Here is a 17,263-nt window from a genome sequence, read left to right on the forward strand (position 1 = left end):
TTGAACTCGTTCTTAATTAAACATGAAGAGAAGAATAATTAAATACTTTTGCACAGTAATTCTTTTGGAGAAATTAAATTAGTAATTTTCTGTAAGAATTTTACACATTTGACGATTTAGACCCCTAATCGAATTTTTATATTCAAAATCAATTAATTAAATTACTAAACTATCATATTTAAAAGAAAGAAAAAGTACATAGGGTTTTAGCAATTCGCAATTATTTACAGCACCAAATCTTTTATCTCAAATGTATAAATTCAAAAAATAAAATGCAAGATGTAAATGTTAAATTTCTTTTAAATTCTTTCTTTGTCAATACAATGGGAATTTTATTGAGAAATATAGTTGATGAAATATTTGCAGCAATAATGTGCTTGCTCGTTGTAACTCACAGTCCGTCGGATAAACTGCTGGCATTACAAGACATTACAAATTTATGACTGTGCTAGCTGTCAGTCGATAAACAGTGTTTCATCGTTGCTTTAAGTGGCATTCAGACTCAATCCAAAAAAATTTTCAAAAGCAATAGTTTTAAAAGAAAAAGAATTCGTTACTCGAAAAAAAGAAAAAAATCTCTTCTATTCAAAAGAGAAGGTAGAAAGGAGAAATTTCTTTTTTTTTCAAATATTCCGCATTGGAGAATATTATACGAACATAGTATGTTTGAAAAAATCAATGACGTTAGAAATATATTCTAGTTAATTAAAAAAGAAAAGAAAATAGACAACGTTCTTATTCATAAGAGAGCTATTAAACTAAATTGTATTAACTGCTTAAAGCTCAGTAACGTCAGAATTTCATAATCAATTCGCATGTTAGAAACTTTTTATTGCAGGCGTACCAAACTAATATGTGTGTGTGTGTGACAAATGGAAAAAGTGAATGTTCGCTTATATGTCAGGTGTTGTACATTACCTTTTAGTAAACCTTTAACAACCTTTAACAACTATAGCCAATGTGTGTTGGGTGGTATATTCTAAGGAGTGAATAACTGTAGTTATCGGGGAAAGCTACTTATGCCAACGACCCCATAAGTCAAGCAATCACTCTATATTGTGTTTAATAACTCTTGTAATGTTATTCTTTTGTGAAATTTAAATTAAAAGTGGGTTTTTGTCACAGAGTTACAACTTTTGGTCCAGCACTGTAGCAGGTTTGTCAGTACTTTTAGGTTAAGTATTTAAAAAATACATCAGTTTTTAAAAATGGAAATGTAAAAAAATTTTATAATTGAAAGTCAACGATAGCTGAGATATACCAGCGGCTCCTGGCTTTTGTTTTAAGTTTTCTGGTCCAATTACTGAAAGGCCTCATGGAATGGAGGTGAATATGGACCTAGAGATTCCGAGGAATGATTCCTGATTTAGTTAGTGAGAAACCTTCGTAGAAGTAACACTGTTCACTCAAGCTGCAATATATTTAAAAAGTATTTGTAATTAACACAATCGAATTCTATTTTAACGTTTAGATTACTCTGAGTAACGTTATCGATAAGGGCTAAGAGGTTATCAGGAATGATTTATAATTCAGTTTAGGAGAAACCTTCAGAGTGGTAACACTGTCCACTCAAGGTAGTTTGTACTTAAAAAAGGCTTTTGTAATTAACACAATCGAATTCTATTTTAACGTTTGGATTACTCTTACCAATGTCATCCAGATGGACCAGCAGATCATTAGCAATGATTTCTGGTTTACTTAGTGAAAAACCTTCAGAGGTGCAACAATCAATATCAAATTATAAAAAAAGAAGACATGGTATTCAGATTAGAGTAAAATCCCCCTTATTACTATATTTAACTTGTAATGTTATTCTATCATTAATTTTAATTTAAAAATGTGTCTTAGTAACGACTCGACGATTTTTTCTGCATTACATTCTTGAGTATTTGTCTTAGGTTAAATTTACTCACAAAATGCTGCAGTTTTTGGGTAACAGCATATTACAGAAAGTGCTACAATTGCATAATTAACTGTAGGTGGGAAAGTTATCAACGATTTGCGTTTTCTATTTTAATTACTAAAAGGAATATGTATAAAGCATTTATGAACATGAATTTTTAAAAAAAGAATTCGATGTTTGTTCTTTCCCGCAGTGCAGAGAGAGAGTTTTGTATATCCAAAATCCTAAATTGAGTTTTATTACGAAGTAACGAGCAAATGAGAACGAATTCAAGGACGGATAATGGCATATAACTCCATTATCCTATAGAGATATCTGATCTCGAATGTCGCGTTTATACGTTGTACAAATAAATGAGGACAGCTCAAAGTATCCTTTCATCTCAAATGGAAAACATTTCTCGAATTTTTGGAAATTGTTACAAAAATTTTGTAGAGCTAAGAGTTTTTTTTCTGTATTTTACTTATTAATATATTAAAAACAAGGATGATAAGGAAGCTATTAATTTGAAAAGATTTTTAACGTATCTTTTGTAGAGAACGAATGAGGGAATAATAATTTCAGTAGTGATCGTCAGTTATAGTCAGACAGATTCTTTGTGTCTGAGGAGAATCTTTTTCTACTTAGAATTGAGAAGTTTAGGTGTTGAATAAAAGGTTTTGAAGTTTATTTTATGTTTGCGTGTGATGGAACTATTAATCGGTGTGATGGAGAAAATAGTTTTTATACGTAAATTGTCACAATGTAAGAAGTAATATAATTATAAAAGGAAAGTATTTTATTGAATCAGAGGATAACATTTTGGCGGTCCTGCCAGACTGCATAGGAATAAATTCCCTCTGTACTATCGTCGATTACAAACCAATTTATTCTAGGGAAAATATTCGCAATCGAACTAAAAGGAGGATAGACTCGGTAGGGTACTTTACAAATACCTTCGTGAAACAAAATTATTATCGGTTGTTGTCCTTGAAGAAAGAAATTATTTCTAATTCGTTTAAATAGCTCAGAATTTCACCTGATAACACTTTTTCCATTTGAATTCCATCTTTACTAGCACTGACTGTACAAGTTAATAGGTGCTTGTACTTATCACTCGACCCAAACTTGCATCATCCTACCTAACCCTCTATAATTATAAATTAAATAAATTAATTTCCAAATAATTATAAGTAATTATAAATAACTTTTTCTGTTGCAGGGCGTACGTTAAATGGTCAACCTCTCCTGGAATTTTCAATGTCCAGTGGGGATCAAGCTTTAGGGCTTTTAAAAATTAAAAGAGCGACCTTATGGGCCAGGGTCGAATTAAAACATAATCATCACTATCAGCATCACAAACACAGTCAGAGTAACCAAAGAAATATCACTCTCTGGGTGTTCAGGGTACGCTGTGGTAACATGACGCACTTGCGAGGAAAGGTGAGATTTCTTATCATTAAAAAATATTTAAGACACTATACATTTGAATAACTTTTAAAAATGTTAATAAGAAAACTTTCTGTCAAAGGCTCAGAACAAGACTAACAATTGTCCTCCTCCTGCTACCATTTAATCCACTTTAAACTCATACTAATCTTTCAGAATATGTACATGTAATTCTCCCTACGAAAACGTAGGGTTTCTTTCAAGTCAAGAATATTTTAATTTCGAATTTATAACATATATTCTTTTAGATTACAATTAATAAAACAAAAGAATTCTTAAGAGGAGAAAATAGAGGAACTAGTAATAATTTATATAAAAATAATCCTGATCGATTTTAGTTACAAAAAAATTTTTGTATAATTTTAGGAGCTGGGACAACACTTAGAGCTGGTGACGTCTTTAGGATTGAACGTTGTCCAATTGGGGTGGCAAAAATTCGAGGTGACAAAAGTCGTCAGTAATTGGTATCAGGGGAGCGGATATTCGCCAAAGGACAAACTAACGCTCCTAGTAGATTGCACGGGCTGCGGATCGCACGTGCACATTTCCACTTTCGGAGGTCATTCACCTCACGTTGTCGAATCGACCTTGAATACCAAAGGTAATTAAAACTAATCAACACTATTATTTACCGAACATTATCTAACTATACTTTAACACATTATTGTTATATTATTATATAACAATTTAAAAATCAAAATAACTATTTAATTTCTCGTAATATCTCTCTAGCATCATCCTTACACTTCGATAGCTTTCCATAATTTTTTTTACTTCAATTTTTATTGTCTACCTTTTGTTTGAGAATTTTTTTCAAAATGCGTTTTTAGAAAAAAAGTCGCTAAAAATAAGTTTTTCTGTTTAATCAATTATTATATTGTATTTTTATTTTTGTAGGTGCTCAAGATCCGGACAGACCGTTTTTAGTCGTTCGAACGGATCCAGCGGCTGTGAAGCGTGTTAGAAGACGAGCTGTCGAGTGCAGCGGCGCCGTTAGGGGTCAATGTTGCAAACAGAGGTTCTACGTTAGCTTTTCGCAACTCGGATGGGACGATTGGATAATCGCTCCTCAAGGGTGAGCAAATTTTTCAAAATATGTAAAATATAACATCAAAGGGTACCCAAAAAAAAAAAAAATTTTAACATCAAAGAAAATTTACAATCAATTCTAACATCAAAGAAATTCAAATGAATAACGCATCGAAGATAAACTTCATGCAATAAAAAATTTTTTAATATTAAAATTTGCTATTTACATTTTATACACTATAACATTATTAAATGAGAAGAATAATGTTAATATTAAAAAATAATTTTAATTATTGTTAATGGATTGATAGTTAACTGATATTTGAATTGTTTTGGTAAAAGAAACTTTTATATTGACAATGAGGTTGAATTGTATATTTTGTATTTTGTATTGTATTTGTATAATTTTTCCTTTATAGTTAAGTTTGCCACTGACGTATTCGTGGAATGTCAGTAGAATGATAATTAAATGGTTAAACTTTAATTTAAATAAAGAAAATAATATTTATAAAGAAATTAATCTCATCAACAAATTATGTGAAATTGTCTGAATTTAGCTGTTCGATATGTTAATTCTTTCTGATTTATTTTTTAACCAAAAAATATTCTTTTTATAAATAAAAACAATCATGAAAGTTTCTAATAGAAAATATTTTTGAAAAATTGAATCCCCTGTAAATAAAGAAGCTATATATACACCGAATCACATGCAATAAGTTTCTCTCGCAATAACGATAATTCAAAACAAATAAATTTCAAGTAAAAGCTACGGGATCGATGATTAGTATACCACAAAAGGGGGGCTGGATATGTTTTGTACCTTAATACAAGAGAAAACAATCATGTTCTTTTCGGGGGAATCTCGTCAATAGTTTTACTATCAATGTCAGTTACACGTAAGAGTCATTCGTAAGGCATCATGAAATCCATATGCCATACACGAGAGCAATGGCCGCGGCGAGTTTGCGGATTGTTGAACAATTATGTTTGGAGAAGCGCAGAGAAATCATTCAAATAATAGTCTAGAGAATAATGGACAAATATATATATATATTGAAATAAATCGTTAGTAATTTTACATTTGAAACAAAATTTCCAACCAGATTTCATGACTTTAATACTGTTACATATTTAATTTATGAGCAATTTTGGTAAATTTTATTGCTGCATTCAAATTTTCTAGGTTCTTTTTATTCATTTTGAAAAAACTGTTGTTGCATTCCCGATTGGAGTAATTATCAAATGCAAATGACGTCTTATGAGAAAGGTCAAAATTTACAATTATTATTTTTGTAGTGTAAGGTGGGGCTCGAGTAACAGACAACTTTATTTCATAAAAAGACTCTGCTAGATAACATTACCCTCTGGGCGCGGGAATGTTCGTTCTAGAAACTTTCGTAAAACTTATTTAGAACATTGGACGTCATTAAGCCTTTTGGTCCATAGCAGACTTTCGAAAGTCTTCTGATGACTATTTTGTTGATAAGCGGCTAGAGTATACTTTTGGGCTGCTGAGGTACAATTTTGGGTGCGGGACTGGCCAACAGTTGAACAACTGCAAACCAAAGGAGGCACTTCCACAATATGAAGATAACTTTGACAAAAATTACATGACACTCAAGGAGGGACTAAACTGTCTAACATCGCTCATACAATCAGTAAGATCAAAGCATGTAGAAGCAAAAGGGAAAGACAAAAGTCAGTACCAGGGTTTAGTCTAAGCATCAAGAAGCTCATCACAATCATAGATTCAAAAGAAACAAATTTGGATTACCCAAACCAGGTTCAACAAATATTAGCAGAAGCCCTAGGAAAGACAAGATCTTAGGACCCAACCAACCAGGAATGAAGCTCGCGGTTGTATTCACTAACCCAAGGGAAATAGAAAGGCTGGAGATGTTAGGTAACGTAAAAATTGATTTTATGTGCTGCCCAATTAAAAAAAGAATCCAGATTGTTTGTTGCCACCAAATCCGGATTCATGGATAAAGAAAAATTCGGAGATAAGGTTAATACAAACCAAATCGCCGGAAGTGGTATGCGGAGTCTTCAGGTCAGCCCTCGAGGAGGTGAAGAATATTCTCCTAAGGATCAAGAACAAATAGAACATTAGTAACGAAATAGGTCACGTAAGCTAAATTCCAGGGACTTTTTCCTACGAAGTTCAAAGCAGGATTGTAGTTCCATACGAAAAGAAAAGTCCAGCCATAGACAGGAGTGGTTTTTAGTGGGTCGACCAGAACAAAAGCTTGCATTTTATCCAGGTATCTGAATTTACAGATTTTCCCCTTCAGACCATAAAAGAATTTAAAGTCAGATGGTAGTTCTTTAGAAAAAGAAAAGTCCAGCAAAAGATTGGAGAGGATTTTACTGGTTCTATTAGAACAAGAACCTTGTATTTAATCCAGGTATTTGAATTTACAGATTTTCCACTTCAGACCACAAAAGAATTTAGTCAGATGATGGTTCTGTAGAAGAAGAAGTCGGACGATAGTTCCGTCAAGCTAAAGAACAGTTTTTACCAGATCGCTCAGAAGAATATGGGTTAAGCTAGAGATTCCTGATGCTAATTGTCTTTTTGAAAACAGCGAAGTCTGCAGACTTTAGGGACACCAGCAGAATGTATAATGGTGACCCAACAATCATGATATAAAGCTGACTGTTGTAGTCACGAACTTGGAAGGAGATGAAAAGCCAGAAGAGAACGAGAAGTAGAAGAAGGAAGTCTGAAGGTAGTTTTTATGTCGTGTCCAATCAAAAGGAGATGTATGGTCATTAGTGGCAATTTAATCTATTTAAACTGTTATAGCTGATAGGTATTTCCGTGGGTTGAAGAAAAGTCCAGTAAACTATTAATTTAATCTATCTAAACTGTTAAAGCTGATAGGTATTTCCGTGGGTTGAAGAACAGTCCAGCAAATTATGGGAAGTGGTTTTTAGTGGGTCGACCAGAACAAGAGCTATAAATTCCACATAGTCGTGGATTTTAGTTTAGGTGTGCGGAACAAGATCGTCATTATCAAGACCATCACCTACGAAGTTTAAAGCTGATAGGTATTTCCGTGGGTTGAAAAACAGTTCAGCAAACTATGAGAGTGGTTTTTAGTGGGTCGACCAGAACAAGAGCTATTAGTTCCACATAGTCTTGGATTTTAGTTCAGGTATCCGGAGCAGGAGCGTCACTATATCATTCCCTACGAAGTTAAAAGTTGAAAGGTATTTCCATAGGTTGAGCAGACTACCCAGTGGGCATTTCTTAGGACACATGAGTGTATTTCTTTAGGACATCCTTAGGACGTCTATGTCCGTTTTTAAGACATCCAAAAGACATCAAATGTCCGAAGGGTGTCTCTAGAATATTAGATAAACTTTGGACGTTTGTTGGACGGACACAGACATCTTAAGGATGAGCTAAGGACGTCCTAAAGGAATTCCATATCCCAGTGTCCACTGGGTATGGGAGTGGTTTTCAGTGGGTCTGCAGGATATCCTTTAGACGTTCCATTGCTATTAGCTAACCAATGACACAAATTATTCTCCAGCTCCCACTCAACACTAATTTATCATTCCTAATTCCTCTGCGTCCTAGAGTCTAGAAATAATCAGAGGAACTTCCAAACATCCGTGATCAATTCTCAAAAACTTTCAAACCTAAAATACTTGCCTTGCATTCAATTAATTTTCTCATCAATAATTCTACTCATTACTTTCAGATACTATGCGAACTACTGCAGAGGAGATTGCGCCTCAGGTCACAGGACGCCGGACACATTCCTCAACTATTATACGCACGTAATTGAGGAATACAGAAAAATGGATCGACTAGCCGGTATGCAGCCATGTTGTGCGCCTCTAAAGTTTTCTCCAATGTCCCTCATCTACTATGGACCCGATTCCAACATTATAAAAAGGGATTTGCCAAAAATGGTCGTCGACGAGTGCGGCTGTCCTTAAAGAGACTTCAGTACAGAGGCTCAAAGTGCTTCATGATCCAATGGAAGAAAAATACGATCCCCAGCGATCAACACTAAAGAAGAAGAAGATGAAGAAGGTCCAAAATAAAAATGTTTACGATTCGAAAATGTGACCCTATTGAAAATACGGTCCTAGTAGAATCGATGGTCCTTGATGGAGTAATTAAGGTTTCAAGTAAAAAAAGAAAAAGGGGTTTCTTTTGAAAAAAGTTGACAAGAAAATGGTTTAAAAAAAAATGGTAGAAAAAATAGATTGGAAGGAAAAGAGTAAGAAGAGGATTTAAGAATTTAATGGAATTTGAGACAGGAGAAAGGGAATTAGGTCGAAGTGACTGGGATTAAGGTGAGCTGGGTGCAAAATATTAAAAAAAAAAATACCAGGAGAGCATGAATTTTTTCTTTTTTGGTCCCTTGGCTTCCCTTGTAAATAATTTCCTCTTTATCGCGCATACGAAATGAGAGAGATTTTTGGAGGTTCGGAACTGCCAGGGACCAGGCACTCTGGCAATAAAATAAAAGATATTGCGTGAAATCCCCCATTTCGCACGAGCGAATCGCTAGAAGTTTAGGATATTCTAGGTAAGTGGGCGATTCGTTCGTGAGTGTAGGACAATTTTCTTTTGTCCCGAGAGGATGTAGCTAGAATAATGAATTTGAGCGCGAATTAAAATTTTCAAAGAGAGTTAACGAAGTGGACAAAATCACAAATTAATAAATAGGGTAATTGCAATAGTTTTCTAATTTTCTTTTTCACTAAATTTTCACAATTTCTTTTTCAATTCTTTAGTTGAAATCATTCATTCTCAATGGTGGAAAAAAAAATTTAATTTAAATCGAAAAGCTTCTGTTTTTACTGTTAAGTGCGATATTTATTGAAATTTAAAAAGGAAATATTTTAAAAAGTTACTTTATTGATAAGTTTATTAAATCTTTAGAAAAGAAAAAAATCTCTATATTCTTTTTCATCAAGACTGATTATGTGCTTTTCAATCGCGGAATATAATTTGTTCCCATGTTATGAAAAATTATGAAAAAATTTTAATAAATTTTTCTGGTAGGGAAAAAAAATTTCTTTAAAAAATTGTTTATTGTTCATAAAAAAAAAAAATACGAAAATTTTAGTGAGTTCGGGGCGAGAAAATTGTTACTAGGCTAGTATAAAAAAAAATTCAGTAAGGTAAATTTTTTTTCGGTAAATTTTGAAAAATTTTTTCAAAGAAAATAAAATTTTATAATTACTAAACAATTCTTCCAATCCACTAAAAGTATTCAAGCATCAAATTTATCTTAATTAATGAAAAAGTTGTTTAATCCTAGTCTGAATTAAACAATAATATATTTAATGTTTAGCGAAATTTTTTGCGTTTCAAAAATAATTCAAAATTTGAAACGTTTGTTTCGAAAATCAATCTAGATTTTTGGCAAAAATAGGAAAAATTCTTCCAGAAAAAAAAAAGTATCTGGATTTTTTGAAAATTGTGAGTAGATATGTTATTTATTCTCCTGTTGCATAATATTAGCAATTTTAATTAAATTTTAAATCATTTTTTAATGTGACAGGAAAATTATCTTAAATCTAAAAAAAAGGTAGATAAAATTGTGCTTCTTAGAAAAATAAAATATGTTAGAATTAAAAAAAACTAGGTTTTTTGAATACTTCTTAAGAGTTCTTCCAAACAATCAAAAAAAAAATAAATAAATAAAAATAAATATATATTAAATTGTAACGTTATTTTTCCAATGAAATATGTAAATAATGAGAACGTTTAAAAGACTAAAAATAATCCTAGTAATTAATTTAGGCATTGTTTTTAAATTTTTAGATTGTAAAATAAAGAAAACGAAAAAAGATAACTAGATTAGAGAAAAATTGGAACTTTTTTTTTTAGTTTAAAAAGAAATTAGAAATCAAATTCGTAAATTTCTTTCTGATTAGTAGCGTAGGTAGAAAATTTTTTTATTTTTGATTTATAAAAATATAAAATTAGTAGTAGGTGCATTTTTCTCTTTGACTAATCTTAAAGTAGAAAAGATGGAAACTCTTCGATTTTTTTTTGTGCAAAAATAAAAGAAAAATTTCCACATTAATTGGTGTGATAAAATTTAGAATTAAAAAGAAGGTTTTTTGAAAATTCTTAACTAATGCAGTTATCCTATTGAGAATATTAATGTCACGAATAAAAAGAACGAAAATCGAAAAAAAGTAAAAGCTGTGAAAGAAAAAAAAAAGAAAAGAATTCTTTAACGAGAGCTTAGTCTTTTTCTATTAGTTTGCAAAAGTACTTCACGAGTATATATGTATATACAAGGTGATCCATCTGAGTAATGATATATATTATATATAAATATATATATTATATACATAAAGAAAATGCGATTAAGATTTAAGTGTAAACAATGAAAAACTCAATCTAATTGCCTTGTTTTTTATGCGAAACGTATGAAAGTATCGAGTAACGATTTAAAACAAAAAAAAAAAGTCGGAACACTATTAAAAAGTCTATATATATAAAAATATATTATATATATGCGCGAGGATTCAAAAAAAAAAAAAAAACTCGGCGCGGCAGGGCGGATGATAATTAAGAGTTCAAAAAGCTAAGAGAAAAAAAAATTATTAAATAATAATTTATGAATAATGAAAGCGAAAGGAGAAACAAGCAACAACCTTTATAGGGATTAAGCAGCGTAATAAGTAAGTTTTGAAAATTTTACAAAGCATGTTGAATTACCCGACATCTCAAAGATCGAGTCTGCACTCTAAATAAATTTTTAGGGCATTCCGTAAGTAAGTTAACTTATACGTACGAGAAAAAAAAACTACTAATATATTGCAAAACAAAAAAAAAGATAATAATGACCCTTAAAATTAAAAATTAAAAAAAAAATGGTCAAAAACTGATTCTACGTAAAACTTTAAATAATCGAAAAAAAAGAGCGAAGTTGATAATAAACGAAGAAAACACGTGACAATAATAATGAGGACATACAGGCTCGTAGGACTGACTTTTTACTTTCCTTTGTTCGTCAAATTGGACTCGAATTCCTTTCTTTTTCAAATTTATATAAAAAAAAAAAACATGTGTATATTGTTGAAAAAAATAATTAAAAATAAAAAAAATGAAGAGAAGCGCGACGAGTGTGTCAATGTTTTTTGTCCGTGTGCGAATGAACGATGAAAAAAAATTTTTTTCTTGCTAGAGCGAAAGGGAATTTTTTGTTTTCTAAAAAATGTTAAAGGAAATTTTTCTGAATGTTCTTGAATAAAAAAAAAAAAATCTCAATAAATATTGAAAAGAGAGCGAAAGTTATAAAAGTGATTTTAAAGGTATATTCAATTTTGTGGGATAGTTCGTTACCCACGCAGCCTTACTGGGCCTTATTAAGGTATTATCGCATAATTACTAAATTACTATTTAAAATAAACGAAAAAAAAAAATTACAATATTTACGCTACTTCAATATCCCAGCGCAAAAAAAAAAAAACTTAAACTTAAAACTACCGTCTTATAAGCGATATTTGATCATCGACTTTTTTCTGAACGAGAACATGTGAATTGTTAAACAAACAAAAATGTAATAATAATAATAATTATAATAATAATAATAATAGTAATAACACAAAAAAAACATGCCAAGTCTTCTGGTTTTTATAGCCAGAGAAGGAAACCATTGCGTCCAAAAAAATTAAAAAAAAAAAAAAAAATGTTAAAATTAAGAACGACTTTCAATTCTTAGTGTTATTACGAATGGTTGCAAAATACTGTTAAAGAAGATAAAAATCCGTTAATAACAGTAAAGGACACATGGCAAAAATGATCGAAAAAATGATTAAGGGGGGTTCACTGGTTGTAACTGAAAAAAGGGATTTAAAAAAAAATTTGTTTATAATCAATGAAATTTAAAAAAAAATATTTAGAGCCTTTGTCTAGAGGTTGAATTACAAAAAAAATTAATTTGACGTACAACAGTTTTATTGAAAAAATAAAAAAAAATTTTTTTTTAAATATTTAAAAAATATTTATTTTTGTCCAGCAGAGGCTGGAAAAAAATGAGGCTTTCGTGTTGAAAATTACAACTGGTGACTCCCCCTTAAGTTTCCCGACTATCAATTCTAAAAGGAAAAAAAAATTTCTTTCAAATGAAGGAGCATTATTTTTAAAAAATTTTTACTGCAATGAAATTATTGTTGAATTTTTGATCAAGAAAAAAGAAAAAAAATATTTCCCATATAAAACATTTATATATCATGATGATTTAGAAAACTCTTGCTAAATTATTATTATTATAGAGGAAAATTGTAAAAATAAAAAAAAATACAAAATGAAATGTATATAAAATATCAATGTGTATAAAAGTGTAAAAATCAAACCTCCCCCCCCCTCCCTTCAAAAGAAGAGAAATAAAATTAAAATTAAAAAATAAAAAAAAATATTAAATAAACAAAATTAATATTGTGGTAGAAATTTATTAAAAAAGCACCTTCAGAACGAAAAAAAAAAAGATTTAGTATTGAAGATTTTTCCCCTTAAAATTGATAATTGAGAATAATGGACACGAAGTTACAGGAAGAATAAAAATAAGTTAAGCAAAACGGGAGTAGAGGAAAGGAAGATTTTTTCCAACTCAAAAAAAAAAAAAAAAAAAAAAAAATAAATAATTTTTCAATGAAAAAAAGGACGAATTTTTACAAGAAAAAGAAAATTTTTTTAACGAAAGATTTTTCTAAAGAAAAGTTTCAAAAATGGCCTTTTTTCCTCAAAAGGGATATTCTTGGCAAATTTAAGCGAAAAGAGAACTAAGATAATAAAAAAAAATAAAAAAAAAAAAGTAAACGAATTTGACGATAAAACAAAAAACACTTTTGAAGCCTTTACAAGCTCAAGCGCAATTAATTGTTTACGAGATCCAATGATCCACTAACCCCCTCCCCCCACTCCCTTCCCAATCCTCCTCCCTAAAATTAACTATTGTATAAAAAAAAAAATGTCACAACCAATGTGTTTAAAGGGGAAAAAAAACACACACACACACAAAGCTACATTAAACGTATTATTACAAATGAAACGAAGTATTCGCGGCTTTCGAACTAATTCCTCGGCTTTTTTGACTAAAGGAAACTTAATAAGAAATCAAAAAACTAAAAAAAAAAAATTTAAATAAAAAATACCAAAAAAAATGATACTCTCAGTATGTAAGAAAAGCAATTAAATAAAAAAAACAAATATTTAATTAATTCATTAAGATTAAAAAAAAAACGGAAGAAAGTGATAATAATTGTGAGAAAATAAAAAAAAAATGTGAGTGCAAGAAATTTTCGTATCCAGATTGTAAAATTGGAAGTATTAGCGATTGTGAGAGAAAAAAAGAGAATGAGAAAGAGAGAGAGAGAAGGAAAAATTAGTTGTAAAATTTTGAGAAGAAAGAAAAATGATTAATTATTAGGGTGGTTCTAATTTAAAGGTTAATTCTTAAATTTTGAATTTTACTTAAGCTATATTTGATCCGCAATTTTGAATTTTAATAATCTGACTTTATATTTGTAATTAGCGACCCCAAAAACCCCCGAGTGATATATTTAAGCTAATTTTACTGATTTCTAGTTGTATCGTTCACCATATTGGATCCGCCATTTTGAATTTTGAAAATCTGACTTCAGATTCGTAATCAGCGACTCCGAAAACCCCCGAGTAACAAGTTTCAAGTGAATTTAATCAATTTTAAAAATACGTCCGCCATATTGGATCCGCCATTTTGAATTTTGAAAATCTAACATCAAATTCGTAATTAGCGACCCCAAAAACCCCCGAGTGATAAGTTTTAAGCAAATTTTTTGAGTTTTCAAAAATTCGTCCACCATATTGGATCCGACATTTTGAATTTTGAAAATCGGACATCAAATTCGTAATTAGCGACCCCAAAAACCCCCGAGTCATAACTTTCCAGCTAATTTCACTAATTTCAAATTTCGTCATCCGCCATATTAAATCCACCATTTTGAATTTTGCAAATCTGACATCAAATTCGTAATTAGCGACCCCAAAAACCCCCGAATCATAACTTTCCAGCTAATTTTAATAATTTCTTATTTTGTTGACCGCCATATTGGATCCGCCATTTTGAATATTGAAAATCTGAGTTTAGATTCTTAATCAGAAACCCTAAAAACTCTTATATACCTAATTTCTCAAAATTTGTACGCCATATTGGATCCGCCAATTTGAATTTTAAAAATCTATACTCATCTTCGTAATTAGCGACCCCAATAACCCCCAGAGGGAAAAGTTCTAAAACAATTTTACTGATTTTTCATTTTTACTTCCGCCATATTGGATCCGCCATTTTGAATTTTTAAAATCTGACACCAACTTCGTAATTATTAACCCCAAAAACCCCCAAGTGAGAACTTTCAAGCTTCAGTTAGTTTAATAATTATAACTCGGGGGTTTTTGCTGTCAAAAAATACGAATTTGGTGTCAGGTTTCCAAAATTCAAAATGGTGGATCCAATATGGCGTAAGTAAAATTAAAAATCAGTAAAATTAGCTTAAAATTTATCACTCGGGGGTTTCTGAGGTCGCTGATAACGAATTTGACATCAGATTTTGAAAATTCAAAATGGCGGATTCAATATGGCGGACGACGAAATTAGAAATTAGTCAAATTAGCTTAAAACTTATCACTCGGGGGTTTTTGGGGTCGCTAATTACGAATTTGACATCAGATTTTAAAAATTCAAAATGGCGGATCCAATATGGCGGACGACGAAATTAGAAATTAGTCAAATTAGCTTAAAACTTATCACTCGGGGGTTTCTGAGGTTGCTGATAACGAATTTGACATCAGATTTTGAAAATTCAAAATGGCGGATCCAATATGGCGGACGACGAAATTAGAAATTAGTCAAATTAGCTTAAAATTTATCACTCGGGGGTTTTTGGGGTCGCGAATTACGAATTTGATGTCCGATTTTCAAAATTCAAAATGTTGGATCCAATATGGTGGACGAATTTTTGAAAACTCAAAAAATTTGCTTAAAACTTATCACTCAGGGGTTTTTGGGGTCGTTGATAACGAGTTTGACATCAGATTTTAAAATTTAAAAATGGCGGTACCAATATGGCGGTACAATGGAACTAGAAATCAATAAAATTAGCTTAAAATTTGTCACTTTGGGGTTTTTGGGGTTGCTAAGTACGAATTTCATTAAAATATGAAAAAGAAGAACCACCCTATTAATTATTATGTTAGTGAAACAATCGAGTCAATCGACATGACGTATGTATATATAAATACAAAAATATACAAAATATATTTATGTACGACTTTTTATTTCTATACTATACGTTGAAAAATCGTACATCTATATAAAAATGTATAGTTTTTCAATCTTTTTTTTTTTTTTTTTTTTTTTTTTTGAACCGGCCGTCGATTAACTTCGATCTCATATAAACAGGTGCAATTGAAACTCGAAAGACTTACACGTTTGTATCATGTATAAATATGTACAGGGCCCCTGGAAAAAAGTTTTTTCGTGTAATTGTTAGTTGATTCCTCTCCGTTAGTTATATATATACGTATTTATCGAACATGTACTGACCTACTTTATCCCAAAAAAAAGGGGTTCCAGAATCTTTTTTTTTTATACATAATTCCTGCATTCCAAAATCTTATGTAATAATAATGAAAAAAAATAAAAATTCTTTCCTTCTCTTGAAATATTTTATTTTAAGAGGAGGAAAGGATTTTTTTTTTAAATTTGTTTTGGAAAAAAAAATATTTTGTTTCTGGTTGGAATGTGAATTTTGCTTGTTTGAAATAGCTTTTTTGTGGAATTATTTTCAAAGGGACAAAATTATTTAAAATTATTCAAACTTGGAGATTATTTCAGTTTGGATTTCAAAAACATTTCTTCAAAAATGTTAAGGAGGGAAATTTTTTTTTTTTTTTTTTTTTTTAAAGTTAAAATGAAATGTTGACCGTTTTACCTAATGTATTATCACTATGGACATTTCGAGTTTCAGGGCGAGGGACGTACGAAAGAAAAAGAAAGATGAGAACTAACTGCGCATTCTTTTATACACTAATCTGATTGGTGGACAATTATTTTTCACCCAATTGGATTGCATAATTCTTCTTCTAGTCCAAAGGCATGCGCAGAGAGTGGTTTTCCCCCACTTCTAATCGAAAGGAGAGAAAGACGAATGAAAAGCGAAAAAAAAAATGAGAGAAAAAAAATGGCGAATGAAAGATGAAGAAAGAGTGCGAGAGAAAAAAAAAGATGAATGAATGTAAAATCTCATGTTCCTCTCAAGTCGTACGTGTTCTCCTCGAGAACGAGTCGATATCGATTTTCTGCCAATTACTGCATTTCCTATAAATTTTTCCTTTTGATCGATGAAACGACAATGAACGAGGATCGTTAACCGCCACAAAAAAAAAAAAATAAAAAAATAATAATAATAAAAAACAGTCGACCGTTTACAAAACCTCGGCATTCGCTATTAATTTTTGTCGATTTTATCTTAAAGTATCTAAACTTTACTCTACTTATTGGTTATATTTGTGGATTCAAAAATCAATATTGCAGGTTATTATATTTCAAATGAAATGCAAAAAACAAATTAAGCGAATTAAAAAATAAAAATACTGGAAAAATACAAAAACAGTTCGAACATCATTTAATAAACCTTATCTCATTTGATTATAAAAATGAAAAAATATGTAAAACACTTTCTCGAAGGTACATTACTTTCGTCATGAAATTACAAATTAAGAATAAAGATTCATGTTATCAAACAAATTTTTGCGGTATGAATGCAAACAAAAGCAAAAAAAGAAAAAAAAACAACTTTAAACCCTGTATTCCAATTTCTGGCTTTTATTACTATTGAACGATTTTCAATTTAAATAATTATGTATTAGGCTAT

The 17,263-nt window shown here is 30.6% G+C and overlaps 1 protein-coding gene across 1 annotated transcript in view; it reads left to right on the forward strand.

Annotated features, from left to right (window-relative positions):
• The window catches only part of LOC122506555 (inhibin beta chain), a 44,795-nt gene extending 35,453 nt beyond the window's left edge, over window positions 1-9,342 (forward strand). The window contains exons 2-5 of the mRNA XM_043618812.1: window positions 3,105-3,325; window positions 3,698-3,932; window positions 4,229-4,406; window positions 8,074-9,342. Coding sequence (XP_043474747.1) covers window positions 3,105-3,325; window positions 3,698-3,932; window positions 4,229-4,406; window positions 8,074-8,314 — 875 coding nt within the window. The 3' untranslated portion in view covers window positions 8,315-9,342. The remainder of the gene's footprint in view (window positions 1-3,104; window positions 3,326-3,697; window positions 3,933-4,228; window positions 4,407-8,073) is intronic.
• The last annotated feature ends 7,921 nt before the right edge of the window (window positions 9,343-17,263 follow it).

The sequence above is a fragment of the Leptopilina heterotoma genome, unplaced genomic scaffold (assembly GCF_015476425.1).
Source record: "Leptopilina heterotoma isolate Lh14 unplaced genomic scaffold, ASM1547642v1 Lhet_42, whole genome shotgun sequence".
Classification (NCBI taxonomy): Eukaryota; Metazoa; Arthropoda; class Insecta; order Hymenoptera; family Figitidae; genus Leptopilina; species Leptopilina heterotoma.